The 24,083-nt window shown below is 44.4% G+C and overlaps 1 protein-coding gene across 6 annotated transcripts in view; it reads right to left on the bottom strand.

The window, feature by feature from the left end:
- Nucleotides 1-205: 205 nt before the first annotated feature.
- The window catches only part of BDNF (brain derived neurotrophic factor), a 41,274-nt gene continuing 17,396 nt past the window's right edge, over nucleotides 206-24,083 (bottom strand). For 2 of the 6 annotated variants that reach the window (XM_027735738.2, XM_027735732.2), the window contains exon 2: nucleotides 206-4,448. In XM_027735738.2, the coding sequence (XP_027591539.1) occupies nucleotides 3,687-4,448 (762 nt within the window). In that variant the 3' untranslated portion in view covers nucleotides 206-3,686. Of the gene's footprint in view, nucleotides 4,449-13,452; nucleotides 13,543-21,278; nucleotides 21,679-22,138; nucleotides 22,345-22,626; nucleotides 22,758-24,083 lie in introns of those variants that run through there. The other 4 variants (XM_027735733.2, XM_027735731.2, XM_027735730.2 and 1 more) reach the window with 4 other exon arrangements.

Genomic DNA, 24,083 nt, shown 5'->3' with positions numbered 1-24,083 from the left:
TATATATGTCATTAATGGGTTTTTACTTCATGATGTCTTTTGTGCTAGAATTAAATGGAAATACATTATTCTGTGAGTACTCCCACCTTTTATGGGAAGTAAATTCTTGCCACCCCTCCCCTCCCAATGCTAACTGTCCAGCTATGAAACAGGGGGCTATCTGCCCTCCAAGTGAGATTTTATTGCTAAAATAGAGTAAAAATTGTTTTAAAACAAAGAACACACATCTTTATAGTAAAACTCAAGTTTGTTTTACAATTAGAGAAAAGAGTCACATGGTCCCCCAAAACCCCCCGAGTTTTATATATATATATATTTCGAAAATATATTTAAAAACATAAAAAACTCTAGTTAAACATATATTATGTTAATCAGTACACTTAAATATAGCTTAATTATATTTACAATATGACGCGGTTGCTTTTAAATTTTAATGCCAATTTCAGTATTTTCCCAAAAAACCATAAAATTATATAAATATACAATAAATATTTATGTTACACAAAATGAATAGTAGAGAACAAGGCCACAGACATTAACTTACAGTTGCAAGAGTCTTTAACACAGCACTAGGCCTGCTGACATGCATGATATACTTTTGTCACGTACAGACCACAGCAAGAGTTTAATTAAGTAATATGAAAGAAAACCAACCCCTCCCCTCTCCGTCTCTGTTTTAACTAAAACTGCTCAGCCTGTGATCATGGATGGGTCAGGTCAGGCAGGAGAGAGCCATGGGACTGCAGCTTCATTGCCAGCTTCACCTTATGTCAACAGGTACAGAATTGGCGTGTTAGGGGGAATATCACTCTGGATGTAGTTACAGGACACAGTTCTCAAGGTTCCCAGCTCCATCCTTTGGTCCCCCCCACCTACATGGGCTGTCCTTTACCCCTCTGCACTCACCATCCCACTGCCCTAATTCTGCCACACCAGCACCACCCTCACTGTGCCAGGTGAGGATTTCTGAGTGTTAGGATACAGCCATAATTAACTTTGGGAAACGAGGAACTTTATTTCTAGCATGATTGATGCATTAACACTTCTCTTTTGGAAATCCAGTTTATCTAAATTGGGAATTATTTTATTCCTGTATCTGAATTAGATTACTGTCACATCCTAGCTATCTTTTTATTTCCAATCTAGATGAGTGATCTGATTGTTACTCACACACCAGCATCATCCTGTCCTCCCTATAATCAACCCACCCTTGTTTTGAGAGGAGCCACCATTATACTTCTGTGCTGCAGTTTTAAGCAGCTCCTGAGCCACTCTGGGTTCACTAAATGCAAATTATAATACACACACAGGTACTGGCCACAGGGGAATGAAAGGGTCTAGTGGAAGGTGTACCTGCCTATGATCTAGACGATCTTTAAGGTCCTTTCCAACTCAAAACATGCTTTGATTCTACGATTTAATTTGCACAAAGAACACCTGAGTTGAAGTTTTGAGACATTTCAATAAGTTTGGTTTGTGTTTCTTTGTTTTTTTGGTTTTTTTTTTCCATTTCTGATTTCTGTGTGGGAACCTGAGTATCAGCAATGGATGGGGAAGGCTGAAGTTTGACGTTCAAGTGGGTCACACAACCCTCTCTTCTCACTCACAGTCCAGCAGGCACATGACCAATGCAAAAGGCAGCACTTTGACAGAGTTACCCTCAGGAAGAGGCTGCCCTTCTACCCCCAGTAGAAAAAAAAAATTACTGATTTGAAGGTGCCTGTTAGCTTCCAGCGTGGGTTTCTACCAGTAATGACATAAATTCAGTGCTAAATATGCTCTTCAAAGAGCATCATGGGGGGGGGCAATCATATTTCAGTAAACTTTGCCTGGTCCAGGTTTTAATTAACGCAGATTCTGCAGCATTCAGGAGCAGAGACATATTTTGCAGCACATTCCTCTTTGTTCAGCTATTTTTCTTCATCTACAGGAATTACAAATACAGCATCAGCCTTCAGTGAGCTCACTAACGAGCTATTTCTGCTCTCAGCCCACAGCAGTCAGTGCAAGAGCTCGGCACAGCTCTCAGCCTCACAACCTTCTCAGCAGTACTTCTGTCAGGATAGTGAGAGGGGGACCGCAGAGCTAAACGTGTCTCTCAGAACCTAAGCAAGTTAATCCAACTCCTCCAGCACCTGCCCTTCGCTTACTTCGAGAATATTTTTATAGAGAATATTAGTATTTGTTTCACAAACTAATGCTGACGGCAGAGGCTGAGCCGCACAAACTCGATGGTAACTGCTTTCTACCAGAGGCAGGGCTCCTTTCTGCCTCATTCCCCAGCTCGTTCCCTGGGCTCCTACAGGCAGAGATACCACCAGAGTTTGCCCACCAGCTTTACAGGCCTGGGCTGCTGGCATGCTGTGGATGGAGGGTGAGGGCACCCACGTACAGGGCCAAGCTCTCGCTCTCTCACGGAATGCACAGGACCCAGCAGTGACTGCAAGTGGGACGGCCTCACTCAACCCAAACCACTTTTATTTGTCCCCAAACTGGCTGAGCTATTAAGTCCCATAACCAACTTGATTTCAGATCCACCATCGTATTCCTAGACTCTTTTTCTAGTGCTTCACCAAGACGTTTGAGCCAAGCACAGTCTTTTATTACATGAAAATCATTGCTCTCAACACTCTATAGAATATTCTCTATATGATAAGCTCCAGTCCTGTGGTAACTGAAATACTTTAAAGATCACAACCAATGTCCCTCCAGAGGGAGGAAAGGGGAAAGAAAAAATACCAAACACAAACAAACATAGTATAAGCAAATGCAGGTCTCAAAAGATTGCAAATTAAAAAAACAAAAAAAAACAAAAAACAACAAAAAAACAAACAAACAAACAACAAAAAAAAAACCCACCAAGAAAGCGTGTTACCATACAATTAAATAAGTGCTGTCTTTAAGCCTGAAGTTCAACAATGTGAAGTGGAACATCACCATTCTTTTTCAGTTGCCTCTTTTTATTATTTTTTGTCAGTAGTTGGATTGCTATTGCAAACACCTTCACAACATACAAAAAACAAATTTGTTTTTAATCCAGAATAAGGTAATGATTTTTTTTTTCCTTTTTAAATCTGATGGGAGTTCAAAAGTAAAAGAGAAACAGTAAAACTATGACAACAGCACCTTGACATTGTTTTAATTCCAACGCTATCAGAAGTTAGAAGCAGTAAACATATATACTAACAGGAATAAAGATACTTACTGTCTAAAATGTAAACAGAATGTTTTGGTTCAATTTATTTTTCTGAAAGAGGACAGTTTATCATTAATTCACAATTGAAGCAGCATGCAATTTTATTTTTTTTTTTTAATTTTTATATTTTCAATTCTTGGCAACGGCGACAAACCACAATGTTATCGAGGAATGTAATGCAGACTTTTTCTTTTGCTTGATTTTCTTTTTTTTTTGGTTGTTTTTTTTTTTTTGGGTGCTTTTTTTTTGGTTTTTTTTTTTTTTTTGGTTGTTTTTTTTTGTCTTTTTTTTTAACTTGTGCGCAAATGACTTTTTGTTCCCCTTCAGGTCATGGATATGTTCAATAAATAGATTGTGTAACCACTGTACTGTATAAACTTCCATCATACATGCAGTCCATAAAATTATTTTTTACCGAATAATTTACCCTGTTATGTATATATACAAATAGATAATTTTGTCTCAATATAATCTATACAACACGAACCCACTATCTTCCCCTTTTAATGGTTAATGTACATACACAAGAAGTGTCTATCCTTATGAAGCGCCAGCCAACTCTCTTTTTATTATCCATGGTGAGAGCTCTCACGTAAGACTGGGTAGTTCGGCACTGGGAGTTCCAGTGCCTCTTGTCTATGCCCCTGCAGCCCTCCTTTGTGTACCCCTTAGGGTTGCATTTGGTCTCATAGAAGTATTGCTTCAGTTGGCCTTTGGGTACTGGGACTTTTTCCAGGACTGTGACGGTGGCCCCAGACATGTCCACTGCAGTCTTTTTCTCTGCTGCTGTCACCCACTCGCTCGTGCTGTCACACACACTCAGTTCCCCACGGCGAGCTGGATCAGAGTGGCGCCGGACCCTCATGGACATGTTTGCAGCATCCAAGTAGTTTTTGTACTCCTCAAGCAGAAAGAGCAGTGGGGGTTCCAAAGGCACTTGACTGCTTAGCATGACTCGGGATGTGTACAAGTCTGCATCCTTGTTCTCCTCACTGGGCTGGATGTCCTGGTCCTCATCTAGAAGCTCCTCTATGACATGTTCAAAAGTGTCTGCCAGCGATGTCAGTCCTCTCGAACCAGCACTGGGCCCATTTAGGCTCTCAAGAGTCCCGTGGGTCCGAAGACCTGGGTAAGCCAAGCTGCCTTGTCCTCTTAGACTAGCTTCTTTCATCGGGGCAGCTTTCATGCAACTGAAGTATGAGATAACCATAGTAAGGAAAAGGATGGTCATCACTCTTCTCACTTGGTGGAACTGTTAAAAACAAGAAAAACAAATTAACTTACAAGGCTTGGAGTAATAAAAATTCACCTAAGTTGTCACAAGACTTTACGCGCTTTCTACAGAGATCTGCTGCGTGCAGCTGCAACTTGTTACCAGAGATAAAGCATACTCTTGTAGAAGAGTGTGCCTTCATTTACAGTTTCAGATAAAGCATATGCTGCACTTAGGCAACATTGATCCCAGCAAGTCAGAGTTCTTATGTGCCGAAGTCTCTCTGTAGTAAGTATCAAATTAGATATTATGCAGACTCCTTATTTATTGACTGATTACACCTATTTCAAGTAACAGCAAAAGCAGAACTGCTACTTAGCAATGCAGCATTTCAGCAATAAAAGACAGCTTCACAATCATGAAAGGCAAGACTTCCATTTCAAGTGCAAATGTAAATATTTGATTTTTAAGATCTCTCTATGGCAAAAACAGTTCATCGTTGTATCCACAAAAAACCTGAACAGCACCAGGATAAGTTACATTTGTATTTTGAAAGCAACCTTCAGAACACAGGAAGAAACTGTAAAATTCTGAGGTCTCAGCAGGTCAATTCCTCATTTAAATGTAGTAGGTATATACACATACATATAGAACAAGAAAAGGGCCCAGAACAGTACAGTAAATTTGAGCTCCACAGACAGCTTGCATCATGTGAACAGCACAGAAAGGCCCTGCTGGATTCCAGGGCTGGTAAGAGCTCTCCCAAAGTGACAGGAGCAGAATCACTGTTTCCCAGAGCCTCACGCTGGCTGTTTTCAAGTGGGCAAAGCATTTATTCAAACCTAGCTAGAGCCCAGAGCCCATCATGAACTCCAGCACAACCAGCCCTACTGCCATACCGAAAGACAGTTTGCCTGTTCCTCTCACATTCTGCCCCATTCACAGGTCTGCCGTGTGCCATGGGCTGTGCTTTGATGTTTATGTGTACGCTTGTCTCTGTCCCCATTGAGAGGGGGGCAGCACCAGAAAGGAAAGCTGGTAAAGAAACTCTTCACCAGGCTTGGAGTCAGCCCAACTCACTTCTATCAGCACTCCCAACAGCTTGGAGCTTGTATGACTGCTCCTTCCCTTTGCTGAGTCTCCATACGAGATCAGAGCAGAAATTGTTTCCTCCTCAAGAGCAGAGGAGGAAAGTACTGTTACAAGAACCCCCCAAATCCTGTAGTGACAGAGAGCTATACTTTCTGTCTGATCCCAAGTGCTACTAAAACATCCATCACATCCAGTTGTTATTTTTCCGCCTTCTGATCCCTGTTCTCACCAGTCCTGCTTGCTAGAAAGCAATGGCATTGTTCACATTTTTGAAGAAGCAGCTAATGCTTGTTTCAGAGCTTTTGAAGTTCATTCGGAAGTACCTCATACTTGGCAGTAAATGCTGTTTCTGTTTGCCAACAGGGTGCTGTGTAAAAAGACTTACTTTATCTCCTGCAAATATGCTGTGGGAAACTAGTACTCTTAAGACTTGAACATGGAAAGACAATTTATCATAAAACATACAAATAAAATAAAATGTGTACTAGAAAGGAAATGCCCAAAATATGGGTCTCAAAGTTTACTTAATGAAGGCAGGGTGGAAAGTGTTTGGGTTTGTGTCCATGCCCTCCTCACCCCCAGCCCCTCCCTGAACAAAATTTTGGCCAAGAATTCTCTTTACCTCAGTGCAACTCTTCCTTCATCCCTCCATCTCTCTTCCTCTTTAAAAGTGTTGTTGTGGCATAGATTTATTAAGATTAAACAAACCTGACATCTGTGACTCACAGGAACATAGTGTTTGCTCTAACCATGCAGAACATTAATATTTTGCAGATTTTTTCATCCTAGGATTTTTAAAACATTCAACAGGGAGTGTCAGCTTTCTTTCTCAAAGGGGAGAGAAATACTACAGAGGTGATTTACAAAACAAGGAAAAAGATTGTTAGTCTTCCTTTATCAAACAAGGAGAGACAACTCTTGCAGTCTTGAAAAGGGGTGGCTCAGCTAGCATACAAATGCAGAGCCAGCGGGACAAAAAACAATATTCACACTACATCTTTGGAGAGTTATTTTCTATGAGACCTAAAAGGAAAAGAACCCCAAACACCCACATCACACTTTGTGACCACCAGAGCAGTGAACAGAACACAGATCTTCTGGCTCCTGTTCAAGTTCCTGTTATTTTTATTAAAGCAGTGCCCAGAGATCCCAGCCAATTCTTGACTCTGGAGGACAGAGTCTGTCTGAGCACGTAGTACCCTAAGGGACCTTCCAGTGCAAAAGAGAGAGGGCACAACACAAGAGGCACCAAGACAAGCAGAGAACAAGGAGAAGCTTGCACCCACCAGGTAAGCACACCAGCTGGAGGCTGATCAGCTGCTTTTCAAGTGAGTTGGGTGAACAAAGGAGAGAAGGATCCCTGGACCAGGCCACGTCCTTCACCACTGTCACTGGGCTGTTTACTTCTCGTGGATGTGAAGTGAACAGAATAGTGGCTGTGCAGCTTCACTCACAGGGACACTTCTCTTACGAGGAAAACAGAGGACAGAGGTGTGGATTGACTTTGATAAGCCCTCAGAATTGTCCACCAATGGCTGGGTTGGTCACCAGATACAACAGTATTTTATATACCACATTAAATTAATCCTTCCTTAATCAGTTTTGCCTTCCATTTAGCAAGGACACTGCTGCCACATTTGATCTATTTACATCCCATCCAATGACATACAACTACCACTATTAATTATCTGGGGTGGCACAAAATTGTGTACAACTAGACTTTGAAAACCAATAACTTTTAGACAGCCATTACCCACATAGTATACTGATAATACATAAGAAAACACGTCTGCTTAAAAGCCATTCCTCTTCCTCCCATTTATAACAGCAGAAGACTATGTCAAAGTAAGCTTTAGCAGCACAGACACATGGAATATTGCCAGCAAGCGATCACAGATCAAACATCTTTTTCTTTGTAAATGAGTCCCAGACTAAGCTGAACTCCGCAAGCAGGATGTGAAAAGATTCTTCTCTCTATCTTGACAGTGACTTGAGCAATATACACAGTCCCTGTCTTTGGCAGCAAAATTATATGAAGTGATTTAATACATGGAAATAATATTTTATCACCTGGGAAATATCTTCATCTTAGAAGCCATAGCAATTTGTATTAGCAGTTGCTCAAAAATCTACTAGTTTAACATGGTATAGCAAAATAAGGTATCTCACTTCACAGTCTTTCAGCTATTGTTGAACTGACATCTGAATGCATGGTTCATCTCTTTCTTAGTGAGGCAGGACTAATATCCCAATGTAGCACCAATAAGGTCACTGGAAACACTTTGGATGGTAGTTTCCAGTCCTTTTCCTCTGTTCCCCAACTATCAAACCTTCATTATATTACAAAGATTAAAGATACTCCCTGTCCTGTTACAGTAAGTGCCTTGTAAACCCCAAACACTAACATATTATATACATTTTTCCGATTATGAGCCAGTTACCCTGTCTGGAAGTAGAATTGTGCTGGGAACACGGGAGAAAACTGTATTTTCCTGTTTTCCCAGCATGTTACTACCGAGCAAGGTACTGAATATCCCCCACTACGAGGCCTTGCCTGGAGATGCCCAGCATTTCTGTGTACACCTGTGCCTGAGGATACCCTGGCAGACCCAGTACCTATTTCCCATGGAGGCTCACCAGTGCTGAGCAACCTGGCTGATAATGCGTGTTCTGAGGGCATAAATACAACTGAATGCCAGACAAGGAGGGTAGCCACGACCACTTTTAGTAAGACGTGCAGTCAGAAAAACACAATGTAAAAATCACTGCTGACCCAGCGTGAGCCTGCGGTCCCACGGCGCGCTCACCGCCTCCCTTCTCAGCCGTAGGAGGTTCAGGTCTCTACTCCACACCTCCCAGGACAAACAAGTGAAGACTGCAACCCCCTTTGCACTCCTCTTCAGCCGCATCTTTGGGCATAAAAGATCGAAGACTTCTCTAGGAGAGGAAATCTTGGTCCAACCGCTGTCCCACAGACTGTTGTATACACCCACTAACTTGTATAACATAGATATAAACCAGCCTCCTTGAGAGCAAGCCTGAAACTACTCCCTCAGGACGCACGAGATCTCTGTCAGGAATCACATTTGAGACTGGCTTCCCAAATGCCATCCATTCTCATGGCTGCAAGAGCATCCTTCCTGCTTTCATGCAGCATAGCAAAGCTGTAGCAATGAAAAGAGGTCACCCACCACGGACCAGATCTCAGGAAGACATGACCTAGTTTGTACTTCAATAAAGTCCATACAATTACAGCTAGAATAAGGGCACATAGTTGTGGCAGTCATCTCCACTAATGGGAAGGAGGCTCATTAAATGAAGGTCATGTCAATTATCTACAGCTAGTTTACATACACACTCAGTTACCTTGCTGTACTATTTATTTCAGTATTTGTATTTAATGAGGATTCACCAGTTAATTGTTTTATTTCATTATTTTTAGTTATTTTAAGCAGGAATCTAGCAGCTTAACAGGTTGTATTTCCAGCAGAGAGACCTGAGGAACAGCTGTGAACATGCACTTGCTTTTCTGCATCCTGATATGTGCCATGGAAGTTGAAATAACTTTCAGTAGTGAATAGATTCATAATGCTTTAATCTCCAGAAAGGAGTGTGTTGAGGAAGATAAAATTAGCAGCAAGATGACATTCATTTTCTGCCTTGCCATTTTCTAAGATCTTTACACAAAAGTTCAATTTACTAAATACTACTGAATGCCACAGGCATGAGTTTCTGCTTTACGCATCATTACCAGAGTGTGTGAACAGATATCAAAATGGGATGCATGTCAGCACATGATTTGCAAAGACTAAATGTACAGAGAACAAATACTATTAACCTTTATCACATGCATAACTAGATGTCTGACACACTCTGGTTATCCTTGGGGCCACTTATGCAGCAAACTGTATAATTATTTTTTATTACTGCAAATCAAGCGCCCACCCCCCAATACATACACATGCACACCCACATCCAATTTGTATTCTTGTAAATTGGTGCTTCATGTCAGGAAGAAGAAACCTATTTTATTTTTATTCTCATGTTGGTTTTCCCCGAGGTAATAACACCTACTTAGCCATAATGCCAGAGATGGCAGAGACTAAGAAGCATTTTGAAGTCCAAGATAAACAGCAAGCAAATTTACAAGTAGTGTTAACTTTAACTACAACTTTTAACATGAGAAATTTGCTTTCATCTTATGTTGCTAAATTTTGCCTGTGGTACAGCTTCTGAGAGCAAAGATACTCCAGCAATGCCTACACTGGCTCTAGAGAAGCATGCATCTGTTTAAAGCACTACAAGGACAGTTCCAAGGTGGGGTTCCAAGGTTTTATCAGACTCTCTCCGCAAAGCATACAAAAATCACAACCTCTCCTGAAAACCAGAAGCGGGAAAGAATCCAGAGAAAATAATGGCAAAATCATAATGCCATGACATCACAGTCCTGATCTTTCACAGAGCTGTGCATCAGAGTTTCCTACAAACTTTCATCATACCTTTCCGGACACTCAAACAGCAAAGTACACACTCGCTTCAAAGCTCCAATTAAGGTGCTTTAATGGGCACAGAGCAGACAGTCTCCTCATTTACAAACATGCTTATACTTAAATTGGCTAAGTGCAGGACTACAGGGAGTTCCCAGCAGGATCTCTGTCGGACAGATCTCGGACCCATTCTGCCCATACCAGGAGACAGGCGGGATGAGTTTTGGCAGCATGTGCAAGTGAAGGAATGGCAGGTCAGACTCACAGAGAGCATCACAGCTTCCAGAGAGACAACATCCACAGAAGAGTTGTGCACTATTTTAACAGTTTGACAATGGGAACTGATTGTTGAACCCGTGACACACATACTGCCTTTCCAGCTGTTTGTACAGCATCCCACTCCTGGGGCACTCAAACTGCATGGGGAGCTGTGATTCCAATTGTAAACAGAGAAAGTCACCTCCCAAAGGGTACTTGTGTGCATGCCACCTTTCATATCAATCACAATGTGCTTCATCACAATGTTTTTTTGCCAACATTTCATGTTGAAATCCCAAGGTATGCGGTGAAAGTCCTCCTCAAACAAAAGCAGGTTTATTTCTGCCCACCAGAGTATCATGGGTAGAGTATCATGCTGCACTTCTCTCACCGTGTCACAAATACTGTACAGTAGGGACAATACTTCCAAGTCTAAAACCTATGCATTAGCAAGTTCCAATTTCAAAACTGACTTCAGGCTCAGAAAACTGCATTAATCTTTTTAGATTATATGTCAAGGTTCATATGTTCATGCCATTACTGTCGTCATTCAGAAGTAACATTAATGCAATCTCTGTGAAAGGAGAGTTCACCTACAGAACAGGCTACCTAACCACCACCCCCCCAAACATGAAAAAAAACCCACAAAAACAATCCATGAAATAATTACTCAATGCCAAGATACCACCTAGTTCCTCCATGGGAGCGGATAATTACAGTTCTCCGAAATCATTTGCTTCAAAAGCCACTAGAGCTGCACGGAATGTTAATTCAACCTGTGTGCAGAAGAACGTTAAGGCAGAACCTCAGACCTTTGAGCAGCATCTGTGGTTTGTCTTCCATTTCACAATGGTTCTTTGGTATGAAACACTGTGCTGAATCATCGCAGGACTTGGCAGCTATTCTGCCAAGTACACACATGAAGCTCCCACTGAAGTCAAGGATAATTGGCACCCAAGAGCAGGAACAGAATGGATCGTGTTGCGTGCACTCTAGTGCGAGTTGGATCCCTTGTACTGTGACATGTGTCCAGCAGCCCTGGAACAACCTAGAAGCTGCTGTACCAGTTGAGCTTGGATCTTACAGAGTGCTATAAACTAGTGAACAGCATGTAAAGCATCCCACGCACGCACCAGTTCTGCTGCAAGTGGCAAGCTTCCTAGGACCTATAGAACATTATGCACTCGACAGGAACGTAAGCGAAGCTTTGCCAAGGAAGATCCATTGTTAAAAAGCATAACCATCAAACAAAGCAGTTACCCGTGGCTTGGGCAGGCAGTGCTTTCCCCAGGGTATGGGGAGGAGAGCAAGGGCTATGCCCTTGCAAGACTCCTACCTCTGCTGAGACCCCGACTGTGTGTGGCACTGCTGTAAGAGAATGCCTTGCTTTTATCCATAGTCAGTACTTGAAATGAAGCAGACCAGTATGTTGTGATGTGCATGAACCAGAAACTGGAAATGCCTGTTGTCAGAGCCCTGACAGGTATTAACAATATGCCTGCATTTGCCAGTGGTGTTATCAGTCATCTTTTGGCTGTCCGCCCTTGTGTGCAGATTTCTCTAGACACACGCTCAGTCCAGTTATTAGCACAGCATCTCCACGGAAATATTTTCCATAGACAGGGCAAGGGATAAAAGCTCACACTGAGGGACCAAAGCAGTTTCTGGGAGCATTCAAGTTCAAAGTTACATGGCAGCAGAACCAGAGCAGGAGTAGAAACTTGTAAGTTTGCAAAGTCACCTCAGTCTCCGTTAATGGAATAATGAGGACTTCATATTGAATAAGGATACACTCATTAGGAATCTAACCCACTTCACTGGGCAGCCAGCCCCACACGTGCCTTGCTGTGGCAACAGCTTTCTCTTCAGAGATAACACTGTTGGAAAACTATGTCAATATGTTAACATAACTGTACTGAAAACACTTTGGCAAGAAGTGCTCTTTCACCACTGATATTTTACTATGACAATGCAGCTCACCACAGATTTGAAAGCATTATAGTTTTCAGCTTTTTTTTTTCTCCCACCTCTGAAGTGGTTTCATGTTGAAACAAGACTTCTGCAATTGCTATGCCTGGTACTCTATCCCTAACCTAATTTAAAAATTTGGAGCTACCTTCAATTGGATTCAACAGAGGGATACACAGGGTCATGTTGTATAACCAGCATGCCAATAGCTGAGACTCACCCAAATAAGCTCCCCCCCTCCTCCATTCTTAGGCAAACACTTACAGACTTACAACACTGTATTTTTGCTTTCATTTCACAAGCTCCACAAAGGGAAAGGGTTTGGAATTACTAGAAGGGGTGAGAAGGTACATCTGGCAAAGATTCAAGTGTTTGAAAACAAGCTTCATCAGTTGTACTGCTCAAAGTACAAACATTCAATGGAACACACAGGAAAAAAAACCTGCAGCCTTGCAGGAAAAATTAATTTATCAAACTCCTGCCTTCTCCCAGTTGTATAATGGCATAATTTCTTTCACAGGGGAGCGTTACACCGTGCTTTCTGTGAATTACACAGACCATGGGTTCTTCTCCTCCTCAATTAAAAATGAGGTTCATGACTTTTCATACTTGCCTCCAGATATAACTATAGACTGTGGCATCATGGGGAATTATTTCCACAAAACCACTGAGGTTCCTTGAAGCACTAAGTTCCAGTGGACCTAATCCTGGTGGACACAGTCACTACTTGGTATAAATCCATAGTGTTCCATTCATAGATTTATACCAGTTGTAAAGGCAGCCCAGTATTTATGTGGTCTGCAAACCACCACATAAATATGGAGTCACCACCTAAACTAGAGCTAACAGCTGTATCCAAACAAAATGTGACAGGTTTCAGCAGAATAGCTTCCTCGAGCTCAGGACTCCTGAGGGATACAGGCATATTTGGTAATAATTACACTTTAAAGAGGAAGAAAAAAGCTTTTTAGGCGTGCAGACTAGCTCCTCCCTTCCCCCACTGCTTTAAGCACACAAATAGCCCAGACATGCCTATAAAGAGAAGTATGCAAAATCCAGCCCAATACCACCTAAGGTTCCTCACTTGGGTGTCCTGTTTCATGCACATCCCCCCCACTGAAGAAAGTGGCTTTGCTGCCAGCAAAGTCCTCACTGTAAGAGCCCTTAAGCTCCAAAGGGTAGGTTTGTATATGAGATTTCAGTCATTAAATAAACAGTTCTCTAAAAAACTTCAATACCTGTCCCTTCACGTAAGCAGATTCTACTACCCTGCAGGGAAGGACGGCTTCTCTTCAAGTAGCTGGGGGTGGGGGAGGAAAGAGAAAGTTAAAGCAAGAAACATTAAATTACCCAATTAGCCTGTTGGATACACCTAAGTGTTCTCCCTCTCCCAAGTATCTCCACAACATAACAGACTACCTAGAAGTCACCATCCTATTCAAAATCAAAAGCAGAGCTGTCATGCCAGAGATCATTAGTAGCTACAGAGATAAAAAAAAGTTGCAAAAGCAGAGAGATCTGGTGCTTTTACTACTGCAACTCTCCAGCTCTACAACATTTCTTGGAGAACACGCTATCAAAGCCCCCAAAGTGCTTTGCAAGCATTGAATCTCAACACACTTAAGTGAGGAGGAACCACATCAGAAACCTTGTTTTCCTTCTGGGTAGCCTGAAGCCCACAAATATGCTTAAACATCTTACCCCAGACTGCATAGCAAGTTGCTCCTGAACCAGAGGAGAGCAGAGAGCCCCTGGCCCCAGTCCCTCACCTCAGCCACTACACAAAGCTGTCTTTACCACATATATCATCCACATACTTTGCAAATCTCTCTATGGTAACGTAGATGTCTAACACAGAAAGAGGCTGATTAAAACCTTAGGGGTATTATTTGGAATACATATGCTAGCTCACTTCCATCTGTGTCGTTAATTAGTTCCTGACTGTAGGTTAAATGTAGGGCATGTTGTCACGAGCCTAAGGTGGGGTGGCAGGAACTCCTGCTATTGCCATATGGCTTTTTGTTTCTTCTTTCATTCTTCAGCTTTCAGCCTCCTGCTTCCAGTTTGTGGGCTCAACCATCACATAACAAAGAACAACAAGGAAAACAAAACTATTGTTAAAACATTAATATTCTTCACCATTAAAACCTTTACGAAGTTTGATTGAAATGCAACACAAGTATCTATCTCATCCAGAGGCTTTTACCTGCAGCAAACTTGCTATGAAATTCAGGAAAGACCTATTCCCATGGAGAAGTACCACTGCACAAGTAGGGATTTACCAGCCCTATAAACACAAACCAGGCAGCTTTCCAGGGACCAAGGGTCAGCCTTAAGTTGGACAAAATGAGAAGAGCAAGGCTATCCCTACTTTTAATATGGATGTCCAGCACTTCCAGGGGATGAAGCCAGTGTAGCAGCACCATCACCAACAATAAAAAGGAAAAAAAAAAAAAAAAAAAGAGTTCCAGTCATCTTGTTCTCCAATGTATCTCCACAGATCCATCTTTTCTGTTAAAATACCAATGGCTCAGGACCATCCTCAACAAAGCTATGCCTGAATGTGAGTAATTACAAGATATGCAGAGTATCAGCAGTTCCCCCACAGCCATTTTCTAGTGAGCACAACTTGAATATTAACAGGTCTGGTGGTGCTTTGCGACTGAAGACTTGCTCCAAAGTGTTTAATTTAAAGTAGACATGGAAGTTATTTATTGTGTTTTCTGGCTCTCACTGCATACCTGTCCTTCCATTAGCTAAAGGCAGGGGAAATGATTTATAGTATTTCCAAGCATAAGGGTCTATAATTTTCATAACAGTTACAAGAATCAGAGCAAGGAAAAAAATACAACAATATCCATGTTGAACAAAACAGGTTAAGAATCCAGTCATGTGACTTCATGCTTGAGGCTTATGGAATTCAAGATGTTGCCTCTAGGTTTGTCAGTCTCAAAGGTAGAGACTTCTTTGGAGGCTTAGACCTCTACCCAGTTTCTTCTTAAACATTATTTCTGCCTTTTTTTTTTTTTTTTAATGGAGGCGTGTGGAATTGACTCACATCCTTTTGCAACATCCTTGCTCACTGGTGACATTCCTCCTACTTTTGCAGTTTCAATGGCAGAAAAGTTTTGCACAGGGGGCAGCAGAAATATATCATCGGTGCAAAACTGGAAGAGGAAAGGACTTAAAATGAGTCTTTCATGGAAGGCAGCTTTATTCTTTGTTTTAAACTCACATGCCAGTCATTAGCTTTTAAGGGGAAAACTCATTTTCAGAGATTCTTTTGCAAGTCATTACACAAAATATACATTTCTGTGAGAAGATGTAAAGGTGCACCTGCATATTCTCTCTTTGCACCATTTCATTGGCAGCAATTTGCCAACACCACACCAGTAAGTACCCTGCTGCTGCAATGACATGTGAAACATCCTTCTTTGCCCCCTGTAGAATAAAAAGCAATCCTTCTTCACCCGTGGGACATAAGCTGCCAACAAGAACAAAAAAATCATTACATTGACATAACGTATAATGTTTATATTTGAAAAAGCAAAAATGGAGAACTTCACACGTGTTTATTTCTAGTTTTGGTTCAACCAATTATAAAGGATGGTCATGATATTCAGCAGAACATTCATGCTTCACCACAGTTTCCTGGCATGGATTCTGGTTAGGTCATCCTTGCCAGCTTGAACTTGTCAGTGACTTTGCTTCCCCCTTGGACTCACACTGGCTTTTAGTACAAATTCTATCAAATAGCATTTCTCTCTTGGCATTTACGGCTCAGTCAAACTGGATTATCAACTCAGAAGGAATGTAAATAGCAAGTGAAGATCCAAGTCTTAATGGAGGCAGCCAGCAGGCACAATTACCTAGAAATACTGCAAAACAAGTCCCGTCGCTCATCCCAACAGCGTCCATACACCTCTGTGTGCAGTGACAACTGTGACTGAGGGGGGGTGACTGGTTTACTTACTAATTCAGCCTTTTAATAAAGTTTAGATTTAATTTCTTTTCTGCTCAGTGTATCAAGTACTGAACACTCAACAAGAACGTCATGGTCAGTGTAAAGATGGATAAACTAAACCATACGGATACTCAGTGTTGCACCAAGCTTAGAAAGTAAATGGCATAAGGGACTAAGGAATCCAGAGATCACAACCTTTAATTCCTTGATCTAGACAAAACTGCATTTCTCCAGAAGCTGTTATGTTTAAAGAAAGCAGTGTTTCAATCACATTAGATAAGGCACAAGATTAGGCTTAACTCACTTTTAAAAGATACGTACTACAGGATTCTGGGGTGAATCTTTTGCTGAATTAGAAAAGAATATATAACAGCATTTTGCTCAAGATTTTGCTTAGTTCAACTTTTTTCCAGGCTCCTCCTCTACGCTACATGTATGTAAAGCCTACTTGTAGCTCAGTGCACATAAAGGAAGGCTGAGGTTGATGTGGAACTCTGAGAGCCAAGAGCAGTCTTTCAAACTCTAGACTGGTACAACAGCTCTCATGCACTCTGATAAGTTACAAACAGTTTGCAGTTGCCTCCTGACTTGTGGCAAATATCCCTGTATCACAGCTCCTCCGTTTCCCACAGGAAAACTCTATTCCCTAGGAAGTTATGCATTAAGATCTTATCCCATTATACTTTATGCTGACAGACTTCAAGTATCTTAAGAAATTAAAAAATCCATCACATGGAAAGTTATGTAGTACATACAATCACGCAGTGGTTTGTCAACTCCAGGTCTGGTTAAACTGAGGTTTAGTTGCTTTGGTTTTCTTATTCCATTGGGCATTTGATAGCCAAGGGTTAGCAGTTATTATAAAAGCCCCCAAATCATACTGTGTCTCTAAGAGTCAAACAACTAATTGCACATGTGACTGTGAGTTCAGTGGGTAAAACAGACGCATTGTTTCTCTCTGTAAGCAGTTATTCACAAATCAAATACGGAACAGCACCCTCTCAAATGCAGAGGAAGAACCTGCTATAGCAGGTTGATGTACAGAACAAAAATCAGAAGCTGCGAGCTCAAAAGAACCAAAGAGCAGATACGAGTGCATTCCATGTTGTTAGATTTGAGGGAGCAACAAATACCTGCGCACTCAACTTAACTTTGATACTTTTAAATGGAGAAAAGTTTGAATCTACTGAAACCAACCTAAAGGCTGCTGACTCAATACACTGGGAAAAATTAGGATGCTTTTCTAGTCCCCCAAATATCTGTTAAAGGACAGCTCCTGACAAGTAGACTTCAACAATGGGATGGGGAACAAACCTACCTTCAACCCAACTCAAATCCTTCAGGGACTTAGTTCTACATTGCATTTTATTTGTGCAACCTTTAGACAGGCTATAAAGTCTCACCAACAGCTGTACCAAACCAGTATAAATTTGACTTGCAAATACTTTCTTACTGAAAGTGATGCTTCTTGTTTACCTATTCAAGCCAGAGAGAGAAGACTGTATAAAACTTAATTACCTAAATTGCTAGAACAGGATTCGCAGGTAACACCTCAGTTGCAGACTTAAAAAAAGCCCACACTATTACACTGAATTTATACTGAGGAGTTAGAAGGATTGGGATTAACTCATTTTAATGGTGCAGAGCCAGCCCGAGCAGCCTGTGTGGTTCGTGCATCTCTAGGTGGCAGTAGTTGCTCAGATTTTGAGATACCATAAGATGCTTATCTCAAATTTAGCAACCAGTATTCTTCCCATCCTCCTAGAATTGCCTTTCCTAATGTGAAATGTGACCCCCTCCCCCATTTCTTCATAATTTATAGTAGTCTGTAGCTGAGTCACAAGGATTTCTGCATTTTCCTAACCAAGTACACAAGAAAAGAAGCGAACTGCCAAAGGATTGAGGTAATTTATAGCGTAAAGCACCGAGAGCTTCTAGTCGATCAAAGGACTCAGAGAAACAAATATAAGAACAATCATGCCTTCTGTTCTCTACAAATGCCACGGCCAGAAATAACTGTCCTAATTAACTGGTTTCAGAAAATGACTTCTCTGAAAAATACAATATTCTTACCGAGGAAACTGTACAACTGCCACAGCCTTACAGCAGCTGTCACCAGGGCATGAAAAATCACTGATGGAAGTTTCCTTTTGCTTTCTCCGGTTGTCCATGGTACTCATCTTCAGACAGCTGTATCCATTCATGATGGCTAAATTATGCTGTAATGGGACGTTCTGCTACCACTAGGATCAGCGTCACCAAGAACCACAATCACACCGGGTCAGTGTTTTCACAGCTAACACTCTGTTCACTGGTTATAAAGGGTAGAAACTTTGCCTGAGATGAGGTTGGCTTTTTGTTGCTAAGACTCTTCCTGTTCAGTCCGGTCCATGGTGTTCTCAGTATTTCAGACTGCTCCATGTTCGTGGTTGCTGTTGGGTGTAGCAGTTGGACCCCACCACTCTACAGGTTCTTGATAATTAGGTCCTGAATGTTGAAAAGGAGGAAAGGCTGAGCCTGACCCTACAGATCACCTATGCCTTATGCATATGACTGTCCTGTTCCACATGGACAACTCCTGGAAACAGTGCTCCCCACTGGGCTGCTCAGAGCCTGGAATTGGTAACATGTAAGCTTAAGGGACCACAGCGGAGTTGTCTGTATGCACTGCACAGCAAAATCTATTATTTATTGTTTGAATTACAAGAGCACTCACAAGTCCTTGTCAGGTACCAGGAAGAGAAGACAGGCAAGGCTGTCTCTGTCTCAAAGAACCCGCAGTCAAAGATAAGACTGAATAATAGCTATGGATAAGGAAAGGAAACAGTAGGATTTGTGAGCTGACAGACAGCACAGCCTACCAGCCCCATCCCAACACATTAAGTCATTCACTCTGTACACACCTGTGCTGCTTCCTAATGGTGTATCACAGCAAACAGGAGTTGTTACACACAGCACCTTCCCAGCTGCAGCTGAAGACAGTAAGTTATTGAGTTAACACTTCATTTCAGCAACACACAAAAATAGCTTGGCTTCAGTGCCTTTTAAAAGCTTCCTTTTAAAGGGTGTTTACAGCTAAGCATTACCAAGAATGCCAGTGTATGAACTGATCTAAGAAATGATTGAGAGTTTCCCAGTTAAGCAGCATTTCAGCTATTTAGGAGGAACCAAGTGCTCGCAACATATGCTTGAAAACAGGTCAAGACAAGTCAGCAATTAACCTATTAAAAGCACATATCCTTTTCTAGTGGAGCCTCCACCAATTCACACAATGCCTAACGTGAGATTTCTAGTGTAGGCACAGGGCACATTCTTAGAACAACTTTTCAGCCTTTTATACAAACCAGGAAGGCAGGTATGGGACATACTTTTTTTTTTTTTTTACTAGGATCACACTTACTACACAAGTCACTCACTAGAGTGAATTGTTTCTCATGTTCATGCAGTGCTTGCCCATAGGAGGGTTGAGAGGCTCTCCTACTTTCAAGTTACCTGTGACCTGTCCCACACCCCTCCGGAGAATTATCTTCTGAGCAAAACACGCAGCTTCTTGTGTTTTCCTGACAGCAACAGTAACAGTTGCATAAAGTGCTACAGGTACTGCAAGGACTTTTAACTGCAGCTACTTTCAGCTCAGCACTGTCACTTTGCTTTTAAGCAAAGCACAGAACCTTATACATTCTTTCCCTATATTCTTTCACATGTTAGCAAGTCTTTAAAATCCTTTGCGTCTGTGCACTGCATTTTGTAGTATTCCAGCACACTGTAGTACTCCCATAGCACTACTGTTACAACATAATGCTTTGGGGTGCTTAAAAGCATGCTGCTTGAAATTAAACTTTTTTCAGTTTAGTCCTACTCCCTCCAAGATAAAAGTCCTTTCCCATTTTCCTCCACCATTATATCTGCATTATTCAGATAAAAAATGTTCTTCATCTTTCTGACCTGGTTTACCCTGATTTCACAGCCATATAACAACAGGATCTACCCTGCAGCTCCGGAAAGCAGAGAGCACTGGCAACATGAACAGAAGGCACACTGCTTACATATGGGTTTTCCCAGCCGAGGTTCAGTGAAGCTGAACATTAAGTGGTAGTACTACAGCAGAAAATTGTTGTGAATTACAGAGCCCTGCAGAAAGGCTCCTGTATCTACTCGTGTTAAGTAAACAGCTGAAACATCTACCAGCTCCTTTAAGGTATTTCAGAGTTAAAACAGAGCCACTGCCTTACCCTGAGACCAAGGTGAGGGACAGCACTCGCTCCTGTAGAACATCACTGTTTGTCTTCTCCCTCTCCCCAGGTGTGTTTACACAGCCAGTGCGGCCGCTCCGCACACAGGAAGCCGTAGTGTCCCCCCTGACAGCTGCTACCTCCTCTCGTGTGCCAAACCACACGATTCGCATAGAGCGTCCCCTCTGCCTGTGTTGTCTTCTACACCTAGACTAACTCTGGGCCATCACCGGGCTCAAGTTTTCACCCAAAGGCTTGCAGGCAGCGCTCCGGCTCTGCAAGCGGAGCCATTGACTCACGCCAAGGCACTACCCGGCACAAAAGAGCAGGACGATACGACGACCTTCTCGCTCGGGACAGCCACCCCTGCGCAAACAGAGCAAACCCTTCACTTCTGCACAACCAGCCACTCAAAACTGGTGATGTGAGAGTTCCTCCCACCCACGAGCAGGTGGCTCATTACCCAGCCCTTTGCTCGTATCTACAGACAACCAAGGAAATTCATTTTAAGTACTTATCACCATGAATTAAAGATTACAGAAATACTGGCTGAAAAAAAAAAAAAATGTATTGCCAGGATAGATTCTTTGCATTCATTATAACTGTGTTACTAGAAACATAAATAAGTAATGACTATTGATCTTGCATAACCTCAGAACAGCAAACTACAATAAACTGAGAGGAGAAGGACATATCTTAACTGGAATGTACAAACCAAGACACCAACAGCACCTCTTAAAAATAAACAAGCAAAGCCAGCGCGGCTCACAGCTGTAACACCTCACGCTTTTAATTCTAGTAAAAAAAAATCACCGGGACAGCACGAGGTTTCCAAAGTATTAATTACACATTCGCCAACCAAATTTACCATTTAACCCGTTTCCTTCTGGCTGAAGGAGTGTCTGACACCCCGATATGAATCCACAGCCGGCGCGTCCGGCCCCGCCGCTCCCCTTCCCGGGCACCTCCAGCCGCTCAGGCCGCCGGGCTCCCGCCCTGCGCCGCCTGCCCTTCCTTCCTTCCTTCCCTCCCCGCGGGCTTCCCGCGCCCAGCGGACGGGGGAAGCGGGAGAGGCAGAGGACAAGGCGCCCATGGCACCGGAGCCCGGTGAGGGTGCCCGGCGTGCTTCACATTCCAGCGACGGTCCAGCTTCAACAAGTGCATCGCGCCCCTCCCTGACGGCACCTCGCCCGCCAGCGCCGGGGCGGCGCCCGGACCCGGCCCTGCCCGCAGCCCGGCTCCTCCGCGGCCGGGCCGGGCCGTGCCCCGCCGCCGCTCCCGCCGCGGGCGGAGGGAAGGAGGGAGCGAGGGACGGAGGGAAGGAGGGAAGGAAGGAGGGAGCGAGGAGGGGGCCGGGGCCCCGCCGCGCGCCCGCCGCCAGGGGGCGCCCCCCGCCGCCCCAGGGCCGCGCGCCGCGCCCCGCGCGGGGCTCTCGCGCCGCCGTCGGGGAAGCGCCAGCGGGTCCCGCGCGCCGCCCGCAGCGCGCGCCCGGCCGGGAACGGCCCCGGGAACGGCCCCGGGAACGGCCCCGGGAACGGCCCCGGGAACGGCCCCGCCGGGCCGGCAGGTGCGGGAACAAAGGGGTCGGGGCTGCCCCGGGCACCCCCCACCCCCCGCGCCCTTCCCGCTCCCCGACGCGTCTCCCCGGCCAGCGCCCGCCCGGCCCCGCAGTCACCCGCACCCCCCGAGCCCCGGCCCCTCCAAGTTTCCTGGCGGGGCGCCGCGTACCTTGTCGTCCACACAAAGCCTGTCCGGGTCCCCTCCGGGAAGTCACATCCTCTCCCGGGCGCCCAGTCCCACCGGCCACCTCCCGCCGCCTCGGCAACACAGGCGGCGTCTCAAGTGTCTCATCAAAGCTTTATGAGGGGCGGGAGGGCAGCGGAGCCAGATCCCCCACTCCCGCCGCCCAACCGGAGCCTCCCGGCCCAGCCCCGCCGCCTCCTCCTCGCCGAGCGGCTTCGCCCCCGGCCAGCGGCTGCGGCGGCCGCAGGCACCGCGCTGCCCCGCTTAGAGCCTCCGCGCCGCCTCCCGGCCCCGCCACCGCCCCCGCCCCGCCCGCCCGGCCCCGCTCCGCTCCCCTCCGCTCCCCTCCGCTCCCCCGGCGCCCCCCGAGCGGGGCGGGGGGGTGTCTGTTCGCCCGCCAGCGGCGGGATATTGGTTTACTCCGCCGGGTATTAAGCAAGCCCGATCCATTTAAATATCGCTCCCGCGCTGACCTCTCCGTAGTTCGCCTATTAAGAATGCAATCAAGATAATAACAGGCATTGCTTATTAATGAGCGCCCCAGGTAACGTTACACCGGTGACTTTCTGCAGGCGCGCAGCGGGCGCTCAACTCCCGGCGGCCCCGAGGCGGCTCTGCCCGGACCGGCACCGGCACCGGGATGGGCCGGGAACGACACCGACAGCGGGGCCGCCCGTCGCGCCAGCGCCCGCCGGCGGAGACAGGAGCGGGCGCGGAGCTCGTGGATCTCGGGCGAAACGCCCTGCTCGGCTCTGCCCCGCCGTCCGCGGGGGGGATTCCGTACCCCCTGTCAAAAATCTGTCTGGCCGTTTCCCCCTTCTGCCCGTGCAGCACATACAGTAAATTATTGATAGTGGAAATTGCATGGTGGAGGCAATAATGGCATCCCCTGATTGAGTAGCTCCATTTGATCTTGGTAAAGACAGAGAGATGGCACGATCGCTGGCTGGGCTGGCTGCGGCGAGTGGGAGCGCACGCATGTGGCTGGCGGGGCACAGTGCCTTGTGCCACATCCCACGGCACAGCCAGCCGTGGGACAGGCACTGACTGCACCCCCTGCCCGGCTTGGGCTGTGGTGGCCCCACCTCTGACCTTCCCTGTCCCCTCACTGGTAAAATTGGAAGCAGTTGATTTTCAGAAGAAGATATCCCAACTCCTTTATGAATCGGTTAAGACACGTATGTTTTTGCACCTGAAGCCTGACTGCCATCTAATTGCAATTAATGCCAAAGGCCCAGTCACTCCAGCACACTTCTGGCCATTTATTTATACCAGGAGAAATGTGTGAAACTCATTGCTGCCCTCAGACAGCCTGACTGCTTGTGTGCTTTTGCTATGAAACACCTGCATCGATTAGATTGGTAAAGTAATAAAATAACCAAGGCGTTTGAAATTCAAGTACACCTAACACTTTCCATATAAACCAGCTTTTAATATATATTAAGGGAAAGATTCCTGGTAGTTAATAACCCTTGCAGCTTTAAGAGCTTCTCTAAAAATCGTGTTTAAGTACCACATTACCATCCTTCTTGCACTTGGGGGTTTGGTTTCACGTGTTTGAACTAAAAGTGTCACTGAGCTAGAAGACAGTTCTACCTCTTTAGCCTCGGTGTTTTCCAGTCAAAATCTACTCAATTTACAAGAAAGGAGACAAATTTTCAAAGTAAGTCCTCACTAACAGCCTGGGCCTGAGGAATCACACTCAGCCCTTGCTGGCTGATAGTCACTAATAGAGGTAGCTCTTCAGGCCAAGTCCTGTTCTGCTATTTCTGTATTATTAAAATTCTGCCATTAGGAATGCATCAACCATTCCTTTTCCCACTCTAATACACTGACAAAACCTTGTATCTCTCAGTGATAATGTCGTGTGGATGTTCGAGACCTATTTCAAACATGGTATTGTAACTGGCACTTGCTAAGTTGACATGTG

Source organism: Pipra filicauda, unplaced genomic scaffold (assembly GCF_003945595.2).
Source record: "Pipra filicauda isolate LSUMZ 115617 unplaced genomic scaffold, ASM394559v2 scaffold82_size2718185_pilon, whole genome shotgun sequence".
In the NCBI taxonomy this organism is placed as follows: domain Eukaryota; kingdom Metazoa; phylum Chordata; class Aves; order Passeriformes; family Pipridae; genus Pipra; species Pipra filicauda.
Note: the sequence above shows the minus strand (reverse complement) of the source record. Positions and strands in the feature narration are given on the sequence as shown.